The sequence below is a fragment of the Odocoileus virginianus genome, chromosome 1 (assembly GCF_023699985.2).
Source record: "Odocoileus virginianus isolate 20LAN1187 ecotype Illinois chromosome 1, Ovbor_1.2, whole genome shotgun sequence".
Lineage (NCBI taxonomy): Eukaryota > Metazoa > Chordata > Mammalia > Artiodactyla > Cervidae > Odocoileus > Odocoileus virginianus.
Window position 1 is genome coordinate 101,314,672 of NC_069674.1, and position 21,363 is coordinate 101,336,034.

Genomic DNA, 21,363 nt, shown 5'->3' on the forward strand with positions numbered 1-21,363 from the left:
GGATTGACAACTTATTAAGTAGACTTAAATCTGAGAGTCAATACTTCAAAATTCTTTGGGCCCTCTCTTACTTAAATATGGGCCCTTCCCCTTCAAATGTAGGGTAGCTGCTACCATGAGAAAGGCATCTTAGGATGTTGAGAACATAACCATAAGATGAGGCCTTGGACCTCATCTAATATAACCTTCTTTTCACACAAAAGAAAACTGAGTCACAGAGAATTAAAATGCCTTATCTAAGGTAAGTCATCTAACTAATCACAATTTTATCCCAAATATGTATTCAACACTTCAAACTTTAGTGGACTTTTAACTTTATTAAAGTATCTAATTCAAAAATCTCTCTGAAACCTTAGAGAATAGGTTCCTAAAAGCTCTTATTTCCAGGCAGTTTACAAGTGATTAATTTAAGAATGTGTGGACAGGGGAGTCCAAGATCAAGAATTAACCATGAAACCCACAGGAATATTTTTGTATTCACTGAAGTAAAAAAAAAAAAAAGGAAACAGCAACACAATAAATACAGAGAAAATTACATTTTGCATATCTTTTAAGTTAGTAATAATGGGCAAACTAGTTTTTATTTATTTCTTGCCAGGAACTTGTCAGGCACTTCCTATCGCCAATTACAATGAATGTCATGAAAATACATGCTGTTTCATGCTATATCACAGGTACTAAGAATAATAATTTCCTGTGCAGGACCCCCACCCAGATGCCCAATGTCTTCCTATATCTATGGCTTCAAGAGCTTCACTCCCTTCCCACTATCGCTGCTTCACATATCTCAGACATCACTAGTGTTAAGTCCTAGATTTACTCTCTCAACTTCATTTATCTCTCTTATGATTTCCTTTCCTGCAATCCACTATATCTCCTCTTTACAGCTCTCAGCAACCAGTTCCTTCTTTTTCTAATGATTCAAATTAAGAACAACTACAAATTTAACATTCTTGCACTTGTCAGAAAAGAAAATAGAAGTAAATGCTCATACCTTTGTAACTCGTTTGTAATGGACCAAATCATTAAAATGAAATGTGCAGATACAACCCATTGTCAAGGAAAAAAAATTACAAGTCAATCACAAATATACACAGAGGCCAAGGAGTCTGTAAGACACACATTTATTTTTCCCAGACAGTCACCTAATTTTCACTCCATATAGTCAGTTTCAATTGTGTATCTTCTCCCTGTAACCTCCTCCATCCTTCTTCTTTGTTCTTTCTCCTTTTCAGTTCTTTGCTCTGACTTCCCTGCTGGCCCCAGGGTCTCACTCTTCACTGCTGCTGCTGCTGCTAAGTCGCTTCAGTCGTGTCCAACTCTGTGCAACCCCACAGACGGCAGCCCACCAGGCTCCACCATCTCTGGGATTGTCCAGGCAAGAACACTGGAGCGGGTTGCCATTTCCTTCTCCAATGCATGAAAGTGAAAAGTGAAAGTGAAGTTGCTCAGTCATGTCTGACTCTTAGCGACCCATGGACTGCAGCCTACCAGGCTCCTCCATCCATGGGATTTTCCAGGCAAGAGTTCACTAACAGCTACCCAAAAACTAAAACCATGGAAATCTTTGCTCTGACCTTCACCCTGGGAAGGAAAGAAGAAAATTTTGTTGGTGGCTTTTTATTCCTCACAGGAGCAGGCCAGCATCTTTCAGTTTCTCCAAAGACAATCATTGTACAAACAGATCTTTCTACCATTCCCTTCTTAATATTGATGGCTTTCCATAATATGAATCAGATAAATCTTAAAGATCCCCTTGCTAGTAGAGATAAAAAGGGAGAAGCAATGAAAGAAGATAAAAACTTTGTATAAGACAGAATTGAAATTGTAAGATGTCTCTGCATGCATGATAAGTCGCTTCAGTCATGACTCTGCAGTCCTATGGACTGTAGCCTGCCAGGCCCTTCTGTCCATAAGACAAAATGTCTTCCAAAAATGTCTCCCCATGATTAATTTATTAGCTGCTCATTAATAAATGACAACTGTATTCTTCCAGTTGATCAGGTCATCAACCTTAGAATCATTCTTCACTCATCTTTGTTTATCCCACTCCCAACGTGTCATCAAATACTGTAGGCACCACCAGTCTTTTCTCACAGTATCTTTTACTACCACCCTATCGAGAGCACAGCCCTGTCTTGCCTACTTTATTGCAGGCACCTTCTAAATGGGCTCCCTTCTGCTCTTTCCCCTGATTCAGTCTGTTCTCACAGCAGCTAGAGTACACCTTAAAAAAAAAATAAGAAGAAAACCCCTATCCCTCCTGCTCACAAAACTCTGGTCGTGTTCCCATCTTGCTCACAGTAAAATTGCCTGAGTTGTTTGCCGTGACCCTAAGGCGCTCTGGCCCAGCCGTCTTGCTGGCCTCCCGTCTCACCAGGCTCCGCGGGCTCCACTCGGCTCCATCTCTTCCTGTCTCTTACTGTTAATCGAACACACAAACCAGATCCCCACTTCTCAGCAGTAATAATCAATCACAGCTGGTAATGGTTTGCTATCATTGTCCTTGGGATATTTGCATTTGGCAAAGCTTTGGCTAAAGGGAAAAACTTCCAATCAGGGACCACCAGGTCACGTCAGAAGACTGTGAAGGAAGATTCTCAAGAGGAAGTAGCCCCTCAATCACATAGCCTGATTAGGTTATGGTATGACTCAGACATTAATACAGTCACAATTTCAATTTTTTTGAAGGTTCCGTTGGACTTCAGAACTAATCGTCTATCCCAGTTCTCCTTTTCCCATTATTCTTTAACAGTCGGAGATAATAACTTCTGCTTTTCCTTTTCATCATGCATTTAAAGAGGTCATGCGATCCACACAGTCTTTGGGTGGAGTTTTAAAAATGCTCATTTCAGAGACAAATATTTACCTCTGCAGGTAGCCAGTACTAGACTAGTCAGTACCTAGAAGCCTCTCTTCTTTGTAAAGGATTATCGCCCCATCAGGTTCTCTCTCGTTTTGTGCCTTTAGGTTATGAAATGTGGCTCAGGGTCTTTACAGCTTTCCTTTCCTTCACAGCAGGTGCTTGCTCGGGGCTGAAGGTGGCAGTGCCATCACAGACCGTCCATGGCATCAGGGGCCAGGCTCTCTATCTCCCCGTGCACTATGGATTCCACACTCCAGCATCAGACATCCAGGTCATATGGCTTTTTGAGAGACCCCATACGATGCCCAAGTACTTGCTGGGCTCTGTGAACAAGTCTGTGGTTCCCGACTTGGAATACCAGCACAAATTCACCATGATGCCACCCAATGCCTCCCTGCTCATCAACCCGCTGCAGTTCACCGACGAAGGCAATTACATTGTGAAGATCAACATCCAGGGTAACGGAACTCTGTCAGCTAGTCAGAAGATTCAAGTCACGGTTGATGGTAAGTCCACTGTGAGGGACATTGGCTGCTGAGTAGCACCGCAGTAAGCAGTGGCTTAGGAGACTAGGCTACCTGGGCTTTAGGTCTTCTCTGCAACTTAGGGCACATTAACCCTCAAAACCTCAGTGTCTCATGGCATGAATGGCATTATCCACCTCATGAGGCTTTCTGGGGAGTAAATAAGAACATACGTAGAAAGGATATGCACAGTGCCCAGCTAAAGGTAATCAAGCAGTAAGTAGGAGTTATTGTTTGCCTGGAAACTATCAAGTGTAAAGTTGCTGATGTGATGAGATGGAGAAAATTTTATTTTTCATTAGCAGAATGCAACCTGGGAAGAGCCCTATTTTTTGTCACATAAAGATTTGTGTGGTTTTTGTTGTTGTTGTTGTTTTATTAATTTTGGCACACTGGGAGAGGATGAGACTTGCTCAATGACCATACTTGAGGGACAGCAGAAGGTGCTGGGAATGTCCTCAGAGGAAGAATGGGATTCAGCTAACTTTCAAACATTGATTTTCCTTAGTGAGATGTGTAAGCAGTGTACCTTAAAGATAGTATACTATGTTCAAAGCACAACTTTTGATTTTTCCCCCAAACCTGTCTGTTTAACAATATTCCTCTGTTTTAGCAAATGCAAGCTTCATTCCATCAGTTGCACTCTGCCATCACCCTTGACTCTGTCTTTCTCTCACATCCTCATCCAGTCCACAAATTAACCCTCTCGGCTTTACCTTCAGAGTATGGACAGAGGTGAGTCAGTCAGTTCTTGCTGCCCCCACAGCTGCCCTACTCAAGCCCACCATCAGCTCTGGCCTGGACTCTCCAAATAGTCTGTGCGCACTCTCCCTGCTTCCACCCCTGCCTCCTGCAGCTCAAAATCCTCCTGTGGCTTCCTATCTCACTCACAATCAAAGCCAAAGTGCCAGCAGCGTCCCTCAAGGCCCATGTGATCCCCCCAGCATACCCAGCCCCCTCTGACCCCTTCCCACCTCTCTTCCCCTCACCAGTCTGGCCTCCTTGCTGTTCCTAGAACAAGCCAAACACTCTCATACCTCAGTGTCTCTGCGCTTGGCTGTTCACTCCACATAGATTACTCTTCTCTCACATACTGGCCTGGTTCCCTCCCCTATTTCTTTATCGTCTTAGCCAGAGTGTCGCTTTACCTGTGAAGGCTTTTGTGACCACCTTATGTAAAGTATAACTTCATTCCCCCAAACTGAGAGAGAGGGTGAGAAAGAGAGTTACTATTTACCTTGAGTTCCGCTTTATTCTTTTCATAACACTGGATATCTTACATGCATTTGTTTCTTTTATTGCTTCTCTTCCTGGTCTAGAATACAAGATCCATGGGAGTAGGCTTTATATTGTTTGCTGCTTTGCCCTCACTGCCTAATCCCTGATGCTGGCCGTTCGTAGGCACTCAGTAAATATGTGCCCAGGAAATGAGTGGACCTGGAGACATTGCCGGGGAACAAAGACACAGGCTGTGGCAGCAGATGCCTAGAGGGGAACTTTGGGGAGAGAAAAGGAGGACATTTTTTACACTTTCATGAAATTCTCCTGGGTAATACCCTATCTCTTCCCCCCAAACTTTTAATAGAACATCCATTCCTTGTTAATGTGTAGTGCAATTGGACGTGTTGAGGAAAACGGAGCCAAAAGTTCTTTATACAAAAAGAATGTTGGGTATAGTTGATTTACAGTATCATATTAGTTTTAGGTATATGGTGTAATAGTTCAGAATTTTTATAGGTTATGCTGCACTTGTAGTTACTGTAAAATATTGGCCACACTCCCTGTGCTGTATGATGTGCCCGTGTAGTTTGCTTGTTTTACACGTGTTAGTCTGTACCTCGCACTTGTTTCTGTAGTCACCAAGTCAGGGCCTACTCTGTGGCGACCCCGTGGACCGCAGCCCGCCAGACTCCTCCCTCCACGGGAGTCTCCAGGCGAGAACACTGGAGTGGGTTGCCATTGCCTTCTCCAGGGCATCTTCCCAACCCGGGGATTGAACCTGCATCTCTGCATTGCAGGCAGATTCTTTACCACTGAGCCAGTGGTTGATTTACAATGTTATGTTAGTTTCATGGTATACAATATAATAATTCAAAATTTTTATAGATTATACTGTTTATAGTTACTATAAAATAGTGGCTATATTCCCCATGTTGTGCAATATATCTTGTAGCTTACTTATAGTGCTAGTTTATACCTCTTACTAACCTACTTCTATCTTTCCCCTTCCCCCTGCAACCAAAAGGTCTTAGTAGGGATTTAGGACCTGTGTTGCAGAAGGAAATGGCAACCCACTGCAGTATTCTTGCCTGGAGAATCCCATAAGCAGAGGAACCTGGCGGGCTACAGTCCATGGGGTCACAAAGATTTGGGCGTGACTGAAGTGACTTAGCACACATGCACAGGACCTGTTTAAAAAATCTCCTTGGGAAACTTCCACCTCTGAGTGACACTGTTAAACCCAAGTGCATGATCACAGTGCCAGTGTCTTTTCTAATGGTTGGTTCTCCCTGTACAAGACTTTATTTTTTTTTTTAATTTTTTTTTCTTCCATTTATTTTTATTTGTTGGAGGCTAATTACTTTACAATATTGCAGTGGTTTTTGTCATACATTGAAATGAATTAGCCATGGATTTACATGTATTCCCCATCCCGGTCCCCCCTCCCACCTCCCTCTCCACCCCATCCCTCTGGGTCTTCCCAGTGCACCAGGCCTGAGCACTTGTCTCATGCATCCAACCTGGGCTGGTGATCTGTTTCACCCTAGATATACATGTTTCAATGCTGTTCTCTTGAAACATCCCGCCCTCGCCTTCTCCCACAGAGTCCACAAGTCTGTTCTATACATCTGAGTCTCTTTTTCTTTTTTTGCATATAAGGTTATCGTTACCATCTTTCTAAATTCCATATATATGTGTTAGTATACTGTAATGGTCTTTATCTTTCTGGCTTACTTCGCTCTGTATAATGGGTTCCAGTTTCACCCATCTCATTAGAACTGATTCAAATGAGTTCTTTTTAATGGCTGAGTAATATTCCATGGTGTATATGTACCACAGCTTTCTCATCCATTCGTCTGCTGATGGGCATCTAGGTTGCTTCCATGACCTGGCTATTATAAACAGTGCTGCGATGAACATTGGGGTGCATGTGTCTCTTTCGGATCTGGTTTCCTCAGTGTGTATGCCTAGAAGTGGTATTGCTGGGTCATATGGCAGATCTATTTCCAGCTTTTTAAGGAATCTCCACACTGTTTTCCATAGTGGCTGCTGTACAAGACTTTAGATGTTACCTATTTGACTTTTCCCATATCACATATATTTCCATGCACAGGCATTTTTGAAACAAAAACTATTTCTACATAATAAATGTACCAAACAGTCTTTCTTTTTAAATCATGATACTCTAAGCAAAAGCTGCTCCAAACCATTTGCTCTTGCCAGGGAATATAAAGGGTTAAAATGAGGGGACATCTTGATTGCCTCCATCTTGAGAAAGGCTGGAGCCTTCAGGGCTACCCAGCTTTCCTGCAGTTTGCTTTTCAAACTCCTTTCTCCTTTCCTGTCTTCTCTGGGTGGAAGGATTGAATCTGTATATGCTCTAATGCGCATTTGCCAGTGTAAAATGAAAGTGAGCATGAGTCAAAACAAATTTACCTGAGAAGATGCATCAACTCCAATTAAAAGTCTGATAGGAATTCAAAGCTAAACACTGGAACCAGTTGTCTGTTACTTATTTGTCATCTTACTCTCTCTGTGTGACCTGTAATTTTGCATATAAGGAAAGTTCATAATAGGCTTTGGTTTGTTAAAGAGACTAACATGGTACAGTGACTGAAATAATGCTGCAATACAAATGCACAGCAATTAAAACATATAATTAGCTTCCTTACATAGGAGGAAAAGTAAATGGTGAAAATATGATTCTTTAAAACTTTTGCTTTATACCCCCAAAGTATAGTATGTCTAAGCTTTGTATTTTGCAGATAATGAATAGGAATTTGGGTTCACTACATCTATCCCAACCAATTGCTCTCGGGATAGCAGGACAAATCAAGAGAGGGGAATAACCATGTAAAATTTGCCTGTGAGAGTAAACCTTTATGGTGTTGGAGGGAGCACAATGAACAGGAAATAAGGAAGCTGATGTTCTTCACCGCTAACTGCATTATCTATAAACTAAATGTTCTCGTTACAAAATTCTTGAAGATTAAGTTCTAGAATTGGTTATCTCTGCTATAAATGATATTTTTATATCATCATCTTCTATTTGTAGTGACTTTTTTATCCTCTTCTTTAATTACTTCCTGAGCTGTCTACATTTAAAAAGTACAAAATTTTGGAATCATTTTCCTAGGATTTAAAACATGTGAAAGACCTCCTAGACTTTAATTATAATCCTGGGGTGACAAAGATTATTTCTCTTGTTTTGATGTTGTAGACCCTGTCACGAAACCAGTGGTGCAGGTTCAGCCTTCCTCTGGGGCTGTGGAGTACGTGGGGAACATGACTCTGACGTGCCTCGTGGAAGGGGGCAGCCGGCGGGTTTACCAGTGGCTGAAGAATGGGAGGCCTGTCCACACCAGCTCCACCAACTCCTTCTCTCTTCAGAACAACAGCCTTCACATTGCTCCAGTGACCAAAGAAGACATTGGGAATTACAGTTGTCTGGTGAAGAACCCTGTCAGTAAGATGGAAAGCGACATCATTATGCCTACCATATACTGTAAGTTTTTAAAAATGTAAATGTATTTATATACCCCTGGAGAAGGAAATGGCAACCCACTCCAGTATTCTTGCCTGGGAAATTCTATGGACCAAGGAGCCTGATGGGCCCCGGTCTGTGGTGTCACAAAAGTCAGACATGTCTGATCGGCTGAGTTTTCTTCTGGGAAGTTTTCACCAGAGTTGTCACAGAGAACATCAATGCCAGGTGCCATTTGGTTCTCACCACTATTGTAATGCAGTGCCAGCTGCAGTTGTACTTCCTAGGCACTGTCTTGTCATGAAGTATAGTTACTTGCACAGCCCAGTTTCTTGAAGATCCAGTTGAGATACTGGTCTTTTGAATATATTCTCTGACTCAGTGCATTCTGTGACCTTATTGCCAATGAAAAATAGAAACCTCAATTTCAAGAACCCAGAACCATGCAGAAGGCATTGATTTATTCACCCATAACGAGGGAGAGTTGTTCATCATAAAATGGGACAGGGATGTGCTCTGGAGCTGACCACTGGGAGAAAGAATATTCCCAGGTTATATGTGGGTTATACAGCCCAGGATATGGCTAGTCTTTCTGCCCATTTTCTCAGCCCCGTTTTTAGAGGCAGAGTGCAGAGAGGATCACAGAAAAAACCTAGTTATTCTGCAGCAAGTTATTCAGCTTCCCAGCAAATCTATAATTATTTCAGGTTTCACTTTTCTTTGGTTCTTTTTTCTGTTGCTGTAGTTGCTGTTGTTATCGTTGTGATTTTAATCTCATGTATGAAGTTAAGTTCACCAAACTTTTCAGTCCATGTCGTATGATCATCATCAACCCATGCAAGATCTCTCTTGATTGTATTACTTTTCCCCGTCACCTCTACTCCGCAGCACCACCTCTAATATATTTAACCTTGCATCCTACTTTCAGCCTCTCACAAAGTTTCTCAACCTCCACCCTAATGACATTTTGACTGGACAACTCTTTGTTGCGGGTACTTGTCCTTTGCATTATAGGATGTCTAACAGCTGCCTAGCCCCTACCTGCTACATACCAGTAGCACCCTTCCCTCCAGTTGTGACAACTAAAAGTGTCTCTAGACATTGCCATATGTCCCCTGAGTGCAGGAGAGAGGGAGTGGTATGTGCAGAATCTCCCCAAATTGAACCAATGGCTTTTCACATTGGGAAGCAGTCTGATCAGTTGCCATCGTAGCTGACTTAGTGCGTGGCCACAGCAGCAGTATAATGAAATAAATGAGGCATGGCAAAGGAAGACGTCTCACCCTGTGGCGTGAGGGTGGAGGGGTCAGCTGGGTGAACCACAGGGGTAGAATTAAGCCTTGTAAATGTATCTACTCCCTTATCAAACATATCTCCATAATGCCCAGAAAGGCCCTAAAGACTATTGTTTAAGTGTTTAGGAGGTAGACAGACCTAAGTAGGCAATGGGTTCTGTCACTACATATGTGACCTTAAGAAGTCCCTGACCTTTCTGGGCCTCATCTATAAAATGGAGATGGTTAAAACTACTTTCCTACAATAAATGAAATCCTGTCTGAAAATTAGCCAGTGACTGACACCAAGCAGGCATTCAGTAAGTGGAGGCTGTTTGTGTTATCAACACATCTGTCTTCTGTTTTCTTCAATAGAAAGTTGATAGTCTTTCTTGAGAATGTGTGTTATTAATTCTTTGAGGAAAAGCACCAGCATATGTAGGGTTTTTTTTTTTTTCAGCTATATCAAGCTTAACAATAAAACTGAGCTCCAGAAATGTGGTCGGAAAAGTGACTTCTGAGAAGTATAATACGGTGGTTTGATACAGGTATACAATAAGATCTGCTTCATTAAGCAAGATTCAGATAAGAAAAATGGAACCATTGATTCTTTTAAAAATCTTTTAATGTGTTTATTGGCTGTATCTGGATTTCAACAGTGGACAGATGACAGGTTAGGATAATCAAAGGGATTAAGTACAAAGATGTGAATGGGATGTAGGAGAAACCCAGACTGTTACCAATAAACCTGATTCTGCACCTAGATCCAGAAGGACAGGCGCAAGGAGAGGTTACTGGAGACCTTGAAAAGTAAAATTCCATAAAGCAGGGGCCTCTGGTGGAAAGAAACAGCCAGAATAAGGAAAGGAACAAGGAAAACAAACACCTCAGCCTCATTCTCCTCCCTCATTCTAATCTTCTGCCAGGAATCCCCCGTGGCCAAATTCACCCAGAAGTCGGAGGGAATGGGAACGCTGCACAGGCTAGGATCGTGGCACGCTGCTTCTTAACACTGGAAGCTCTCCAGTATTTTAGCAGAAGTGAGATAATGTGACGATGAAATGTGTGAGACCGTCATAGATACTGTAGGAATGCCTGCAAAGGAGCACAGCGTGGGCACAGAACTCTGGAACGGAAGGCCTGGGTTCAAATCCTGCTTCTGCCGCCTTAGCTCTCTTGTGCCTTAGTTTCCTCATCTATAGAATGGTGATAATGATAGTAGCTACTTCCTAGGTACAGTTATTATTTGGATTAAATCTGTTACTGTACGTAACTTGCTTACAACAGTGACTCAGTGTGAGTTGCTCAGTCATGTCCAACTCTTTGCTACCCCTTGGACTGTAGCCCACCAGGTGGCTCTGTCCAGGAAATTCTCCAGGCGAGAATACTGGAGTGGGTTGCCATTTCCTTCTCCAGGGGATCTCCCCCACCCAGGGATCGAACCCCAGTCTCCTGCATTGCAGGCATATTCTTTACCATCTGAGTCACTAAGAAAGCCCCACAGTGACAGGCCCATAGTAAATAGTATATAGCTGTTGGCTACTATTATTACTACAATATTACGTGTCTTTGGGAATTCAGAGAAGGAAAACATTACTTCTAGCTGGAGAGAAGGCTTGTTGTAGGAAGTAACATTTGAGATGTACCTCGAACGATGGATTTGAAGGGGACAAGGGGAAATGTCTGGAAGAACATTTCAGGCACTAGGGAGAGTAGACACAGATGCTAGACAGAGATCAGAGTATTTGGCAAGTGGTCCAGTTTGACTGGAGCATAAGATGCAGCAAGGAATAGATACAGCTTCCCCACGCCCCTCTGTCAGAAAATGGAATGTTCCTTTGAAACCTTGTATGAATCAAAATGGTGCAAAGTAAACAAGCATTACCTGTTTTGCTAAGGGATGCGAAAAGTGAGTCAAAATAAAACACAGGTGCCCACCAAGTTCAGAGCTATGGAGGCTTGATGCTGAGATGCTGAGTGTAGTTCCCTGGGAAGGAGCTTGGGGGCACCACTTTTGCTGCTGGGGAGCCCACTGCCTCTAAAACAGTTCCTGGAAAACAAATTCTGAACGCTGTTTTTCACTTTTCATCTTTTTTTTGAGAAAGCAAAAGTCCTCTCTAGACTTCTCTCAGTCAGCTAAAACAGATATTAATGCAGGTCTTTCATAAAAGCTAAGTGGCATAAGCAGAGCTTTGAAAAGCTGCGTCAGATTGCAGGGAGCTTTGAACACCAGGCATCACTTGGTAAACAATTAGGAAAATTATTTTTTAAGAAAGCTCCAATTTTTTAGAAGACTGCAGAATATTTTATAAATAAATACACAAACATATTCTAGGGTAAATCAACAAATGTTTTTCTAGAGAGCATGGTTTCAAGCTAGATCATGAATGTCATACAATTATAGAAAAAATATATATAGGAAAGGAAAAAAGGGAGGTAGGATGTATTTTATTAACCTATTCTACCGATTAAAAAGTCACCAAATTTAAGCTGCATGCAGTAATTAAACACATCTAAGAGCAACTTAAAAGCATTTTTTCCAAAAAAATATTGTTCACACAGAAATAGAAAAAACTTCATACACTGTATAATTCAGCATTAGGGTAGGGGAATCCAAAGAGGATTATCTGCTAGTCCAACCTAGCTCAGAATTCAGTGTCTCAAAGATGAACCAGTCTCTTCTTGCAGAAAGAGGAGAAATTATCAGTGTATTAAAGAGCATAAAGGAAGAAGGAAATTATAGTTTTTCACCAAAAAAATACCAAAATACCACTCTTCAAGCAAATTATATAAGATTTATTGCAATCACTAGTTATATTGTGTTTAACAAAGACATTGTTTTTATAGCTAAACTTTTAGCTATATTTTATAGTAGTTTTATGTAATGTTATATTCAGATAACTGTGAAAATATTCTGTGTGCCTTAAAACACAGAGAAATGGATTTACAAAGTATAAATTGTGACTATCTGCATGGCTAGCATTGAATTAGAGTGAAAAATTTAGATTTGGCACTGTTAGTACATGTAGTCATATTCTTGACTGAATAAGGTTACTTTGACATAAATTTAAACTTCCATTCAACTCCAGGGAGCACAGACCTAAGCGTTCAAGTTACCTGAACACAGTGAAAGAAAATGGGAGCAGACAAATGAAATCAAGTCTAGGGCTATCTAGAGACTCCTTACATTATTTAGGATGTTCTTTATTATATGGTCTAAACAATTTACATTCACATAGAAAAGGTACAAAATGGTAAACAAGATATTAAACCAACCAGGTATCATCAACTAAAAATTAATTCAGAGAAACAGTCACTCAGTGTAGTAAGAGACAGCAGAAAATTATGGTGGAGCATTCTTTGTCCACTGACGAAAACCTGATCTTATTTTGTTTCCATACAGACTCCAATAAGTGCTATGTCCTTTGGAGAGTATAGCATTTAGCACAGTGTTATGAGTCTAAGCTGTCATTCAAGCTGCCTGCGTTAAAGCTTTGGTTCTGCCATTATTACTCTGTGTCAGTTTCCTCGTCTCCTTATCAGCACTGTCCCAGTGTAAGGCTAAACCCTATCTCTAGAGGAATGGGGAGGATTATGTGAGACTTTATGTGTAAAGAAGGCAGTGAGTGGCACATAGGAAAAACTCAATAATATTAGCTGCTTGGCTTTTCCTCTTTTTTTTCTTTTCCCTTGGATCCCAAACTATGCTGACATAATTGGCAACATGACATCAAGAAATTATGGAAAACCTGTGCAATTTGGAAGATACCTGCAAAGAGAATACTGAAAAAATACTTTGAAAAGAACTTTCTTCCCCAGAAATTACCATTTTTTAACACATTTCATTTTTCTACATGAAAATATTTCCTTTACAGCAATCCTTTTTATCTTGCCATCTATTTACCTATCTCTGAACTTTAGCCATAAATTTAAATGAAAAAATCCTGGGGAAAATTTCACAAGCAATTACAGATACATGAAAATGTCATTTGCATGATCTTGAAATACACTTTTGTTTTGCTATATAGTTTACTTTCATCTGACAAAGTAAAAATATTGAATAAGATCTTTCTTTCAACATGTGCATGTTCATGCCATAATCTTATAATTATCACAGAAAATGGTGTGTAAAGTATTTAAATGGAGGAAAAACCATAATCACACCGATAAAGGCTTTAAACCCCTAAATTTCCTTTCCTTTCCTGTGTTATTTGAAAGAATTAGAATATCCCCATGTGAATAAGTTCAGATTTTATAGAACATATCTCTTATTTGTACACTGAACTTTCTTCCTTACATTCTTTTTAGACATATCTATGCAAACCTCACAGAGAAATACCTGTCTTCAGTAAAGACTAATGGCAGGTAGTTGAAAGAACATTTAGAAAATTTTGCCATGTGAGTTCCATTTATACATTGTGAGGATGAATTATCTAGATGATTTAAGAAAGATTTTTTTTTTACTCTTACTATGTAGTAATTGTGAATAGTGTTAACATCTTCTTGATTATTTTTGCATTCGAATGCAAAAACTTTCACTGGGTCAACATCTCATCTTCTTGACCTTCACTTATTCATTCATTCATTCATTTATTCACTCATTCACTCATGGTTTGATTTGATTCAAAAAATCAAACATCATGGTCTTCTTTGTGCTAAGCAATTTACTACTGATCATATACCCCTTCATAATGCACAGCCTTGTCATGGCAAAGGGGCATGTATAACTCACTGAACCTATGAGCCATGCCGTGCAGGGCCACCCAAGATGGATGGATCATAGTAAAAAGTTTTGACAAAATGTGGTCCAATGGAGGAGGAAATGGCAAACCATTCACCTATTCTTGTTGGGAGAACCCTATGAACAATATGAAAAGGCAAAAAGATATGACCCTGGGAATGAGCTCCCCAGGTTGGAAGGTGTCCAGTATGCTTAGGGAAAGAGTAGAAGGCAATTGCTAATAACTCCAGAGAAAATGAAGCAGCTGGGCCAAAGCAGAAACAACACTCAGTTGTGGATGTGTCTGGTGGTAAAAGTAAAGTCTGATGCTATAAAGAACAATATTGCATAGGAACCTGGAATGGTAGGCCCATGAATCAAGGTAAATTTGATGTGGTCAAGCTGGAGATGGCAGGACTGAACACAGACATCTTAGGAATCAGTGAACGAAAATGGACAGGAATGAGTGAATTTAATTCAGATGACCATTATATCTACTACTGTGGGCAAGAATCCCTTAGAAGAAATGGAGTAGCCTTCATAGTCAGCAAAAGAATCCAAAATGCAGTACTTGGGTGCAATCTCAAAAATGGCACAATGACCTTGGTTTGTTCCCAAGGCAAACCATTCAACATCACAGTAATCCAAGTCATCCAATGTAATCCAAGTAATCCAATGCTCCAACCTCTGATGCTAAAGAAGCTGGAGTTTAATGGTTCTATGAAGACCTACAACATCTAGAACTAGCACCAAAAAAAGATGTCCTTTTCATCATAGGGGATAGCAATGCAAAAGTAGGAAGTCAAGAGATACCTGAAGTAATAGACAAGTTTTACCTTGGAGTACAAAATGAAGCAGGACAAAGGCTAAGAAGAATTTTGCCAAGAGAACACACTAGTTGTAGCAAACACCCTCTTCCAACAAGACACAACTCTGTGTGTGGACATCACTAGATGGTCAGTACTGAAATCAGATTAATTATATTCTTTGCAGCCAAAGGTGGAGAAGCTCTATACAGTCAGCAAAAACAAGACTGGGAACTGACTGTGGCTCAGATTTGATCTCCTTATTGTAAAATTGAGGCTTAAATTGAAGAAAGTAGGGAAAACTATTAGGCCATTCAAGTATGACCTGTATCAAATCCCTTATTATTATACACTGGAGGTGACTAATAGATTCAAGGGGTTAGATCTGATAGACAGAGTGCCTGAAGAGCTATGGATGGAGGTTCATAACATTATACAGGAGGCAGTGACCAAAACCATCCCAAAGAAAAGAAATGCAAGAAGGCAAAGTGGTTGTCTGAAGCTTTACAAATAGCTGAGGAAAGAAGAAGAACAAAAGGCCAGGAAGAAAGGGAAAGATATACCCAACTGAATGCAGCGTTCCAGAGAATAGCAAGGAGAGATAAGAAGGCCTTCTTAAATGAAAAATGCAAAGAAATAGTAAAATGGGAAAGACGAGATCTCTTCAAGAAAACTAGAGGTACCAAGTGCAAAGTTGGGCACAATAAAGGACAGAAATGTTAAGAACCTAACAGAAGCAGAAGAGATTAAGAAGAGGTGGCGAAAATACACAGAACTGTACAAAAAAGGTCTTAATGACCCCGATAACCACTATGATGTGGTCACTCACCTAGATCCAGACATCCTGGAGTGTGAAGTGGACCTTAGGCAGCAATACTACAAAGAAAGTTAGTTAAGGTAATGGAATTCCAGCTGAGTTGTTTAAAATTCTAAAAGATGATGCTGTTAAAGTTCTGCGCGCAATATGTCAGCAAATTTGAAAAATTCAGCAGTAGCCAGCAGACTAGAAAAGGTCAGTTTTCATTCCAATTCCAAAGAAGTGAAGTGCCAAAGATTATTCAAACTACCATACAACTGCGTTTATTTGACAGGCTAACCAGTTTATGCTCAAAAGCCTTCAGGCTAGGCTTCAGTAGTACATGAACTGAGAACTTCCAGATGTATGAGCTGGTTTTAGAAAAGGCAGAGGAACCAGAGACCAAATTGCCAATGTTCGCTGAATCACAGAGAAAGCAAGGGAATTCCTGAAAAACACCTACTTCTGCTTCATTGACTATGCTAAAGCCTTTGACTGTGTGGATCACAAAAACTGTGGAAAACTCTTAAAGAGATGAGAGTATCAGACCACCTTACCTGACTCCTGAGAAACCTGTATGTGGGTCAAGAAACAACAGCTAGAACTGGACATGTAACAACAGACTGGGAAGCAAAAATGGAACAACAAAACATGTAACAACAAAATTGGGAAAGGAATACATCAAGGCTGTATATTGTCACCCTCCTTATTTAACTTCTATGCAGTATACATCATGCAAAATGCCAGACTGGATGAATCTCAAGCTGGAATCAAGATTGCCTGGAGAAATATCAATAACCTCAGATATGCAGATGACACCACCCTTATGGCAGAAAACAAAGAAGAACTAAAGAGCCTCTTGATGACAGTGAAAGAGATTTAAAAAGTTGGCTTAAAACTCAACATTCAGAAAATTAAGATCATGGCATTCAGTCCCATCAGTTCTTGGCAAATAGATGGGGAAACAGTGGAAACAGTGAGAGACTTTATTTTTGTGGGCTCCAAAATCACTGCAGATGGTGACTGCAGCCATGAAATTAAAAGACACTTGCTCCTTTGAAGAAATGTTATGACCAACCTAGACAGCACATTAAAAAGCAGAGACATTACTTTGTCAACAAAGATCCATCAAGTCAAAGCTACAGTTTTTCCAGTTGTCAAGTATGGATGTGAGAGATGGACTATAAAAAATGCTGAGCACCAAAGAATGATGCTTTTGAACTGTGATGTTGGAGAAGACTCTTGAGAGTCCCTTGGACTGCAAGGAGATCCAACCAGTCCTTCCTAAAGGAAATCAGTCCTGAATATTCATTGGAAGAACTGATGCTGAAGCTGAAGTTCCAATACTTTGGTCATCTGATGCAAAGAACTGACTTGTAGGAAAAGACCCTGATGCTGGGAAAGATTGAAGGTGGGAGGAGAAGGGGACGACAGAGGATGAGATGGTTGGATGGCATCACCAACTCGATGGACATGAATTTGAGCAAGCTTGGGGAGTTGGTGATGGACAGTGAGGCCTGGTGTGCTGCAGTCCATGGAGTCGCAAAGAGTCGGACATGACTGAGTGACTGAACTGAACAGTATCTTAAGATAAACTGCTTTTGAACGGGAGCTTTCTTTCCAGTACTTTGAGGTCTACAAGACATATCTAGAAAATTTACTACTGTGGAAAATGAAAACTGCTTAAATTGAATGGGGGGCAGGGGAGGGCCTGTGGTTTTATTTTTGGTTAAGTACTGTAATACTGTCCTTCAGGCAGCTGAGGGAGTTTCATATTTTCTTTAGACATCATTAGGCACTGAAAATATTGATGCTATACGAATTCTGCCATTTTGCAAACTGATGTGGCTCTTGGGTCCACCACGCATTAGAACTGTCAACTCCATCTCATATTAATTTTTGTTACAAATCTTACAAAGGGGGGTGCTTCTGGGTATTTAGGTACACATTCTATTTTAAGGTTGTATATTCGGTTTTCATTAATTGTTCTTGGAGGCCCAGTTATCATCCCTGTCCATCTTGTGTCATGTTTTCATCATCTTATAGACCCCAGCTAACTGTGCCATCTCCTACTCCTTTCTGGCCTTCTTCGAGTTCTTCCGAACAGTCAGAAATTGCAAGGGACTTTTACTCATGCAAAAAACTGCTGTAAGTTGTTGTGCCTCAAGCTTGCTGCTTATAAAACTATCTATTGACGAGCACAACCAGAAGGGAGAGGCACGTGGTTCATTACCGGTAGAGTGACGACTAAACCAGGGCTAGGTGACGGAACCTACAACCAGCACAAGATGTTCACACAGTGAGACACGTGGGAATGAGACCAGCTAAGAGACCACAGGTTCTCACCTGCCAACTCCAGCTCTTCCTGGGGAACACTCCTGAATGCAACGGGAGACTGTAACCTCCACCGCCCTCGTGGTAAACTGTTCATAAGAGGACTGTGTGTATGAGGCTGCTCCAACATATGCGGATTTAAAATGTAACGGGCTTACTCTTCTGGCACTCCGTTTTTGGTTAATTGTCAGGGTAGCCTGTGGGATGCTGGATCAGAGGAAAGACCTGGCTGCCAAGGGCTGCTCTTTGAGGGCCTGCAATCCTGGCCAAAGCAGGAGGAAGTTACCTGTCATAACATGAGCATCCTGAGGATTCTGGTGGGCTTTTCACAGTTCCACCCTCTAGGATCTATGCAGAAATCACACAACGGACCCCTTAACCAGTGGGGCATCCTCTCAGCCACCCCTCAGGATCCTGTTTCTTTCTCTCATTCTTCTTCAGGGGCTTCTCTGAAGTCAGGGCCAAATGGACATCCCCAAGGCTCCTCCCCCCACTCAGACACCCAGCATCCAGCAAAGGACTTCCATCTATCTAGGGCTGCCTCCTCATCCTCTCGGGGACCCCTCGATGTCATCTAAAGAGCCACCAGCCCCCGACTCCTCCGGAGTGGCTCTCGTCTCACCCCTTGCCTGCTCCGGCCATTTTGCAGCACTGCACGGCTGGGCCCTTCCTCTCAACAGGGCCCTCACGCTGCCCTCCATTTGCTTTTGTTTGTTTTTTCTGACCTTTAGCAAAGTTCCTCAATAATGTAGTAAATGTGATATTTCAATATTCCCACATAGAGACCCACATCATAATTTAGAATTTCAGCATGAATCACCTCTTCTGTTTTCTTGAGGTGCTGTTACTATGACAATTTCCTTCACAAAAACAGGAATTGCTTTTTATTTTGGCAGAAAAAAAGCATAACAAAGTCAAGAGTGACAGTGTATTGTTGAGGTTATGATGTAATAACCTGGTGTTGGCCTTGGTGGAATACAGTGTCAAGCCAGTAATGCAGGCAGGTATCTACTTGCAGTTCACGAAATGTGTATGTCCATCTGTGTTGTAAATTATAACCCAGTAACGACTGCATTTTGTGTACAACATATGGCACCGCTCATGGGGAAGTGCTCTAAGTGATAAATATGAAAGAAAAAAGAGTCATTCACAGTAAATACTTACCATCTGCTCCCAAACAGGATGGCAAGCAACATCATGATGGAAATTTAGGTTCTGTTCCCACCCAGCCATAAATTGTTAAACAGAACAGATGATATATGATTTTACAAGTCACTTAGTAAACACCCATTCCTGAGGCAAAGGTTTCATTTCTATTGGGAGTTCTCTGCCAAGAGCAAGAAACTGAACCACAGTCAAAATAGAGCTATCCATCTGTTTTCATCTTCAATGTCAGAGGCCATACTGGTTGAATCACTCCAAATATCCTCAGTTGGATTGCTCATGCCATGAATAATATGCTAGGCTGCATTTCAAAGTAAGCGATGGTCAGCTTGACGTGGTAATGAAGAAGGAAATAGCATCATTGTGTAGTCAGAAGAAAGTAGATTGTAAGCAGTATGTAGAATGTGATAGATAAACAGATCAGTCCATCTGTGTGCGTGAGAGAGACGGTGGGTAAAGAAAGAAGACTTAGGACTTTCCTGCCTAAGAATCCGTCTGCCAATGCAGGGGAGACAGGTTTGATCCCTGGTCCAGGAAGATCCCACATGCCACGGAGCAGCTAAGTCCATGTGCCACAACTTCTGACACCCACTCGCCTTGAGCCCGAGCTCCGGAACAAGAGAAGCCACAAAGATGAGAAGCCTGTGCACTGTAACTAGAGAGTGGCTCCCACTCACCACACCTAAAGAAAGCCCATGTGCAGCAGCTGAGACCCACTGGGGCCAAAAAGAATAAATACATAAACATTTCAAAAAAAAAAAAAGAAAGGGAAAAGAGTTTAAGATCATACACTGAAATATGGATATTCTTCCTCTGAGATGAAAACAAATGAGTTTTCATCTTCATGCCTCTCTGGAATTTTAGGATTTTCTGCAGTGAAATGTATTTCTTATAAAATCAGGTAAAATATGCTGAATTTTCATGAATCATATCAGAAGCAAGGAACTTATTAAATTCATCAAAGTATTAGGTTCCAAGAACTGAAAGAGGTGTTTGTGTGGGGACCGAGGAAGTTTGAGATAGTTGATGCTACTCTGAAGAGACAGATATAGCAGATAATTAAGACAGACAGAAGAGAAAAGATTATGCTAATCATGAAATCCAATAAATGAGGAAGTAACAAAATCAAAATAAAAATGAGTATAGGGTAGATGAATAAGGACAATCAGATTCCTTTCTTTAGAAACATGTTTTATTTGAAACTAGAGTGATTATTAAATTAGATAATCAACCTTATTCACCTACCTTCACTTTAAATTACTGTGGGTTTTCTCTGCAAATCAAACACATTCTCCAAAATGGAAGAATTACTGCTTTTAAGAATGCACCATTATGTTGTGAGAAAGTGAAAGTATTACTCGTCCAGTCATGTCTGACTCTTTGCAACCCCATGAACTGTAACCCGCCAGGCTCCTCTATCCATGGAATTCTCCAGGCAAGAATACTGGAGTGGGTTGCCATTCCCTTCTGCAGGGGATCTTCCTGATCCCAGAATCAAGCTCAGGTTTCCTGCATTGCAGGTGGACTCTTTGCTACATGAACCAAGGGGGAAGCAGTCCTAAAGTGATTCCAAATGGAAAGTTCCCAAAGAAGTTTTGAGTAATGTCAGCAAACTTTGAAAGCAATATATATCATCATTTTGTGTGTTCTCAAACAATTTGTTTTATATTCTATAAACCCTGAAAACAAGTAGAAAGACAGAAACTTGTACTGAGTGACCACACTTCTCTCTTTCAAGCCTGCCGTGCTCTGCTCTCTGAAATGTGCTCAGGCTTCAGTCTTTGTGACACAGTGGGGTCTTCTGTTATTCCAAACCTCTGTTGACTCCTCCCACTGGTTTCCTATGGTGTGAACCATAACCAGTGTCCACCAGACGGTGACCTTTGCTTCCCTAATATTCTATCAGTGCTATCAACCTGAGGGGATAGCAACTCCTTGAGTGCTGTCAACGCCTGCTGCTGCACTGGAGCTGAGATAATAGCAACAGAAACCATGTATCCAGCACCTCAGGTCTCCTCACAGTGCCTAGAACAGTTTTATGTGTGCAGTTGCATCTCAATATTGATTTTGGTTGAATGAATGGAAACAGCTTTTCATCCCCATTACACAACTAACTATTCAGTGGTTTTGCAACATACAATTCTAAAACAGAGATTTTCCCCTGAGGCTGTATC

General features: G+C 41.1%; 1 protein-coding gene and 1 pseudogene across 8 annotated transcripts in view; one reads left to right on the plus strand and one right to left on the minus strand.

Moving 5' to 3' along the window:
• The window catches only part of HEPACAM2 (HEPACAM family member 2), a 56,589-nt gene that overhangs the window by 9,640 nt on the left and 25,586 nt on the right, over window positions 1-21,363 (plus strand). For 7 of the 8 annotated variants that reach the window (XR_011489075.1, XM_070471596.1, XM_070471583.1 and 4 more), the window contains exons 2-3: window positions 3,019-3,372; window positions 7,832-8,116. Coding sequence is in view for 7 of the 8 variants with exons in the window: in XM_070471553.1 (XP_070327654.1) it covers window positions 3,019-3,372; window positions 7,832-8,116 (639 nt within the window). In the remaining variant the exon portion in view is untranslated. Of the gene's footprint in view, window positions 1-33; window positions 242-3,018; window positions 3,373-7,831; window positions 8,117-21,363 lie in introns of those variants that run through there. The other variant, XM_070471588.1, reaches the window with a different exon arrangement.
• Window positions 17,421-18,155, minus strand: LOC110138397 (ubiquitin-conjugating enzyme E2 variant 1 pseudogene; annotated as a pseudogene).